The 7199-nt window shown below is 36.8% G+C and overlaps 1 protein-coding gene across 1 annotated transcript; it reads left to right on the forward strand.

The window, feature by feature from the left end:
* Nucleotides 1–2153: 2153 nt before the first annotated feature.
* LOC108978243 (putative inorganic phosphate cotransporter) lies at nt 2154–6700 on the forward strand. The gene is made up of 4 exons (XM_018948402.1): nt 2154–2281; nt 5044–5186; nt 5250–6329; nt 6403–6700. Exons 1-4 carry the CDS (start codon nt 2245–2247, stop codon nt 6598–6600), a joined length of 1458 nt encoding a protein of 485 aa, XP_018803947.1. The 5' UTR covers nt 2154–2244; the 3' UTR covers nt 6601–6700.
* The last annotated feature ends 499 nt before the right edge of the window (nt 6701–7199 follow it).

Consider the following 7199-nt stretch of genomic DNA (forward strand, 5'->3'; position numbering starts at 1 on the left):
AGCAGAAAGCAGGAAGACCTCCACTCTGTTGGAAAGACCAGATGAAGAAGAACCTGGCTACACTTGGAATTTCCAGTTGGCATCAAACAATGACTGGTGCGCTATTGTAGATTCGGTAATTAAATAATGTTGGGGTTTCTTTATCGTATACGAGTATTTGTATATACACTTGTATTCCGCCCTAATCTATCWACGGAGTTAATGCGATTAACACGCCAGTTTTGCCCTCGGAATTYGGAGGTGTGTGTATATAATCTGGCCATGAGAATATTATTCGCATAACTGATTTGGCTTTTACTACTAGATGTTAGAATTTCAATTCAAAGAGTAACGCTAAGCGCCAGAGGGAGCAGGAGAGAAGCTTAACGAGAGTAGCGCCGTTAGGAAGTGTTGTTTAACGTGCGAGTCCCATTCGGTAGTGAAAACGCGAGTTGCCGACACGCTCATTAGTCTGACCAACTGTGCGGCGAATGTTTGCAGTATCATGGCACCTCTTGTGATGGGCTTTATCGTCRCCGATACGATAAATCTCTGGTTTTCACATCAAATGTTGTTATTCTATATGAAACATATTACTGTCTCGACACTTCCAGAGATAATAAAGTCAATGCAAAATGGAGCCGCTAACAGAGAAAACATCTGGTTTTCCAATAACTAAAGCAGAGTCGCAAATGTCGCTTTAAGTTTTAGTCATTCCTTTTTTTTTTTTTTTTTTTTTGTTAAATTAGTGGAATTTAGCATTAACTTGTGTACAAAATTATTAAGTCACACCTTTTCGTGTGATTAAACTTCTTAATTGCTAGGTTTCTGGGATTCTCAAAGATCTACACTTTAGTTTACAGAATATATATGGTGATAGGTGTTTTGCATGTAAATCTACTTTCTTACTGTGTACTATATATATATGTACAATGTATATAGATTTGAAAGCTGCATTTAGCGAATATGTAGAAAATAAGTTAGCGCTGCCTCAAAAGCGGGCAATGATACTATAACGGTATATAGTATGAGTTAATGAAACTATTATTAATATGCTCAGAGATATAAATATTCTTGCAGTATTTATTAAACAAAAAATTTGTAAATCAACATGTAAAAATATGCAAATATTTTATAAAATTGGTATTTATAATGGTTAGACATACATACTTTAAATTACAATTTCCGGGTGCTTTTTTGTCACAATCTACATCAGAAAACTAACTGCTAAAATTTTCTAATAAATAAAATAATAGTTCCAGCAATTTTCATGTTTGGAATTCCGAAACTGTGTGATTTACCTTTTTAACCAAATTTTAGTTAATTCTCGCGCACAAATGTAGGCAACGATTTATTCAAAAATTTCACAACGTATGTATGTATAGACTAAAAGTACAGCATACATTTAGGATTCGTTCAAAAAAAATCAAAATTAGCCATACTTTACTGAAGATTCGCATCAAATTTATTTGAAATAAAATAAATTGTTCATTAAGAGTAAAAAAATTATAGTGGATTGCAATAAAGTAAAGTAAAGTCACTTGCRATTGAATTAAAACAAGTTTGGAACATCTAGTGAATACATGGCAGAGCCTAACAATCTGGTAACACTATTTTATTTGCAAATTCAAGGTTTCAAATTCAAACTGAGAAAATCACTTTTTCTTTGACGTATTTTACSTATTTTAGATTTCACAATTATGAATTGGATTGCTATTGCTAGAATAAAATGTATGTTTAAAAATAAAAATGAGCGTATTTAGTCTACTGCTCTAGCATTTTTATGGCCCCAACAAAGAAAAAACTTTCCACACACGGATTGCGTCAAAACAGAGTTGACATATCAGTCAGTATTTGTTAAAGACTTACACAGCGGAGCCAATAAAACTGCACAGAAGCGAAAATACATTACGGAAATAYATATATTTTCGGTAAAACCCGACASACGCCTCRCAGACACAAATAATACACATACAATTTTATTTACTTATATACCTTGTTTCCTCTATAGTTAAGAGACTGAATTTAKCTGATTAAATAATCTTTTTATGCGATTTTTTATTCACCCACGATAACAGCTCGACTAATTAGCTGGATAATGAGTATTTTTAAGGGGAAAAATCTGCGAAATTATTATCACTTCTCATAAAATTTCAATTCAGTAGCTTAACAGCCTCAGCGCCGTTCAGTAGTGCTAATTTTGTTTAACTTCCTGCAATTGTTCAGCGTGTTATTTGTAAATAAGCTAATCGCAGTTTACCTAAAATGGTGTCGAATGGAGAAACTGGAGGTGTGCCCAAATGTAAGTATACGCGCGATTGCGCTCTGAAGCAAATATTTTTGTATGGAAATGCTTGTGGAGAAAATAACAAATGTTGCTCATACGCCATGGCACGCGACTAAATATGGTGCTTAATGAATAAAGAAGCAGTTGTCGCCAGATAAGAGCAGGTTATTGACACTGATAATAGAATTGTCATAGTAGTTGACATTTAAGAGAAAAATTAAAGTAGTTCATAGATAGTATAATGTTTGGGTACTCAACGTATCAAGCCTTAAAATCACTCAAATACTGTTAGGTAATTATCGTGATAACATAGATAGATCTAAAGAGGTAAATCGTGTTCAGTATGCTTTTTAGCTTAATTGTTGTGGTCCGAATATANAAAATTTAATTAAAATAAATATATTTAAAAACATCATCCATTACCAGCCTGTAGAGTAACCGTKAATTATCGTACTTGTGCAATCTTCTTGTGGAAAACCGACCGCTTACGTGGAAAAAGTTAACGCAACATTTATTTTCGACAGAGCTTGACGTGATTGTTATGGCACCAATCAATTATTGAGGTATCATTTCCTAATATTTTCAGTAGTAGTAGATATTTTGAGGTCTGGAACTTCGTTTGTAAAGCATATATCTTTCTTCAACCTTATACTAAAAGTTGCGAGCTTAACAATAAAAAAAGAAGTACGGGTATATACGAGGGCTGCTATATATATTTCTGGCCTAATAATGAAAATAGGAATATTTATCAACGAAAATGGTTTTATTGTTTTTCAAAATAGTCTCCATCAAGATTTATACAMTTTTGCATACGCTCAAACCAATTTTCGAAGCACATTTTCCACTCCGATTGAGACACCTCCTAAACATGGCTTTTGAATGCTTCAAGAGCATCTTCTGGCGACGAAATTCGTTGACCACGCATTATTTTCTTGATGTRTGGGAATAAAAAGACGTCATTGGGTGCCAAGTCAGAGCCGTACGGCGGATGACCCATCAATTCGATGTTTTGGCCGGTCAAAAAGGAGCTGGTTTGRGCCGATGTGTGAGAGCTCGCATTGTCATGGTGCACAATGATTCGTCTTCTCTTGTTCGTTTTTCGAATTTCTCCGAAGACTTCAGGCAAACAAATGATAGTGTACCACTCAGAATTGACCGTCCTACGTTGCTCAAGCGGAACAGTCGCCACATGACCAGTTTTACCGAAGAAACAGGCGACCATTTGMTTCGAAGTGCTTCTTCAACGAACAACTTTCGTTGGATTTGGCTCGTCTTGGCATAGATCCATGATTCGTCACCTGTGACCATCTTATAAACGTCTTTTGAAGCACCGCGATCGTATTTTTTCAGCATTTCTTTACACCAATCCAAACGAGCATTTTTTTGAGCGATTGTCAAATCCAACGAGAACAAACCTTTTTTACGGCCAGGTGTTCATTCAATATCGAATATATGCTGGTGGGAGAAATGCATAGGCATGCCTCTATCTGAGGATGGTGCTTCATAGCCATACAAAGATTTTAGTTCATCGATGCACTCTTGTCGTGATAATCCRCGTCGAAAGTTGTGAAAAATGATCGCGCGAAAATGTTCACGAGTTAATTCCATTTTTTGGCCGAGATGAATTTTTTAATTCCCTGTAAATAAAACAATTCACAATTAAAACCTTCTGAGTGATGTTATGCTAAAAAATGTCAAACTTTCCAATGGAAACGTCAGATTGCACCTGGCAACACTTTTGCCTAGGCCAGAAATATATATAGCAGCCCCCGTATACAATATGTGTTAAGACTCGCAACTAATCCACAAGCCACCATTTTTGCTTATTAGATCCTTAATTTTTTTGACCTTAACATTATCAACTAAGACGGAGACTGACTTTAGAAAATATAGAAGATGTTTGGAGTCCTCCATCTATGGATTCTTACTATACCTTCCCGTAAATCCAACAAATTATCAACAAATTTTGTAAAATAGTGTTTATTTATTATCTAACGATATAAAATTGCAGATGCATTTTAAGTTTTACTTCATTTTTTTGTGAATGGTGTAAAAATTTCATTAGATATTCAAGCTTCTTCTTAGATATAGAAAATCCAACTATTTTCTGTTCGAATCCCTCATCTGCGGTTCTTAAAGAAATGGAATGATAGAAAGTTTTCTATGAACAGTTATGGAACATTGAAAACTAAAACCTTAAAATATTTACTGAAAGTTGTAAGCTTTTGGCAACCTTTAAAGACCTTTTATGACGAAAAAGATAAAAACAAATCCTGAAATTTTTACAACGATAGAATAAAATCGCCAAATATACACTGAAAGCTTGAAGCTTTTGAAAAACTTTGAAGAGCTTTTGTGATAAAAAAAATCAACAGAGACATGTTTTCATACGAGTGCCAGATAAAACCCAATCTTAGGAATATTTACAAGGATAGAATAAAAGTTGTCAAAAACTCACTCAAAGCTTAAAATTTTTGACAAGATTTGAAAAGCTTTTGGATGAGGAAGCCAGATAAAACAATATCTATACTTTTTTTAATGATAAAAATAAAAATTATCAAATATTCACCGAATGCTTGAAACTTTTGACTTTGAAAAGCTTTTGTGCTGAGAATATCAACAGAGACATGTTTTCATACGAAAGTCTGATAAAAACCAATTTTCCTATTTTTTACTATAATAGAATAAATACTTTTGACTTTTTCGATAGTTTTTGGATCTCGATCTTTAAGGATTTTTAAGAAAGTTTTCCTTTTTTTGTGTTTTTTTATCTACAGTAAACGGGCCCACCTTCGGAATACGCCATTTGCAGTGTTTCATGATGTGCATCGGCTTCTCGGCCGCTTTTGCGATGCGTGTCAATCTCTCTGTGGCCGTTGTGGCAATGATGGACAATAAAGGCGTCAATCCAGACTTTCCCGTAAGCACTATAAAGCAAATTTTATTGTGTGATTTTTTCTAAGCCACCAAATATCTATTCTAGGAATATCACTGGTCTGAGAAGATCAAATCGCGTATACTCAGCAGCTTCTTTATGGGCTACATGATCACGCAGGTGCCTGGTGGCATTCTATCGCGTCGCTTAGGCGGCAAAATAATGTTGTTACTAAGCTTCTTCATAAGCAGTGTGCTAGCGTTGCTCACACCATGGGGTATAAGTTTGGGCGGCTGGAAGCTTTTGTGCGCTATACGCTTCGTACAAGGTTTGGGACAAGGCACTACAATGCCCGCCATACATACACTCGTCGCTAAATGGTCACCAGTGGAAGAGCGTAGTTCGCTCTCAGGTTATTGTTATTTGGGCGCACAGTTAGGTACGGTTGCTATATTGGCATCAAGTGGTGTGCTGGCTTCCTCCAGCCTCGGTTGGCCAAGTCTTTTTTATATACCCGGCGCTATGGGTATCGTATGGTCTGCGGCGTGGATCATTTGGGGTGCTAATTCACCGGATGAATGTCGCCTGGTGGGAGCAGCTGAACGTGCCCTCATTGCAGAATCACTGAATATGAAGGCAAGAGAAGAGGAGGGTAAACGTCAGCTACCTGTGCCATGGCGCAAAATCTTTACATCGCTGCCTTTCTTGGTCACACTACTGTCACATTGCGCTAATTCGTGGGTATTTTGGACGCTGCTCACACAAATTCCGTCGTATTTGAAGAGCGTGCTCGGTATGGATATCAAAAGTAATGCACTGCTCTCGGCGTTACCTTATTTGACAATGTTACTTTTGGGTCTGGCATTCTGTCCACTGGCCAATTACTTGGAGAAGAGCAATCGCATTAGTGCCACAACTAGTCGGAAACTCTTCAACTCGATTGGCCTATGGGTGCCGGTCATAACGCTGATTTGGTTGGGTTACATGACGCGCGAGCAGACCGATTTAGCCGTCATTTTGCTGACATTCACAGTGGGCATCAGTGCGGCAACACACTTGGGCTTCCAAGTCAATCATATTGATTTGACGCCAAACTTTGCTGGCACGCTCGTGGGCATGACAAATTCGGCGTCACAAGTCGCAAGCAGCATAGCGCCACTGGTGGTGGGCTATGTCGTCTCAGATACGGTACATTGTTTACATTTCTCTTTTTCTTTTTCCTTTTTCTTTTTAAAAATTTATTTTTCCTTACGTTTTTCAGAAAAATCCGGAACAGTGGCGCGTTATATTTTTCATAGCCGCCTTCATCAGCTTTTTCGGCAATCTGCTCTTCGTTTTCTTTGGCACAGCCAAAGTGCAATCATGGAATGATGAGCAACCGGGGAAAGTCTATGAATTGAAGCCACTTAATCAATTATTCATTGAAGATTCCAATGTGAAAGAAGAAATTACGAAATAAGCTTTTGTCTGTGAATTTATTTAAATTAAATTTATAACACGTAATATAAGTTCCTTATCAATATTTGATTTATGAAACTAGTAAGAAAGATTGCATTGTCAAATCCCTAAATAAATTTTTAACTTTTAGGGCTTACGGGTTTGGTTAATAAAAAGTGGCAATGTAAACATCGAGAATGTGGGTTGTGAACTCGCCTTCGTAACCAGTACTTATAGTGAGGTTCTTGATATAACCTTATGCAATGAAAACTTGAGTGTGGGTGTCGCAATGTCAGACCATAGGATAATACGATTTGGTGAAGCTCAGAGACCGACCGCTGACTCGTATCTCTAGAAATACGAACTTGATGTCTGTAGGGAAATTCTAGTTGTAGAGGTAAAATGAGGTAGGTGGATACTGTGTCCTCCGTAGCTGGACTTGACTGCAGGCTGGCTGCGACAAAGCAGTTCATATTGAACCTTACCACTAAAGCGGACCATCAAGAAACAAAACGCTTCATGGTGGTCTAGTAAAATCTCCCTGTCAAACAGACGGACAACTAAGAGTAATATAATCAGCATATAACAACCTATAGCAATGAAAATATGTTCACAAAGATG

The sequence above is a fragment of the Bactrocera latifrons genome, unplaced genomic scaffold (genome assembly GCF_001853355.1).
Source record: "Bactrocera latifrons isolate USDA-ARS-PBARC rearing strain unplaced genomic scaffold, ASM185335v1 scaffold_12, whole genome shotgun sequence".
In the NCBI taxonomy this organism is placed as follows: Eukaryota; Metazoa; Arthropoda; class Insecta; order Diptera; family Tephritidae; genus Bactrocera; species Bactrocera latifrons.

Coding starts and splice junctions, on each gene's coding strand:
- LOC108978243 (XM_018948402.1), top strand. CDS start 2,245: ATGGTGTCGAATGGAGAAACTGGAGGTGTGCCCAAAT. Junction 2,282..5,043: donor AACTGGAGGTGTGCCCAAAT/GTAAGTATACGC, acceptor TTTTATCTACAG/TAAACGGGCCCACCTTCGGA. Junction 6,330..6,402: donor GCTATGTCGTCTCAGATACG/GTACATTGTTTA, acceptor TACGTTTTTCAG/AAAAATCCGGAACAGTGGCG.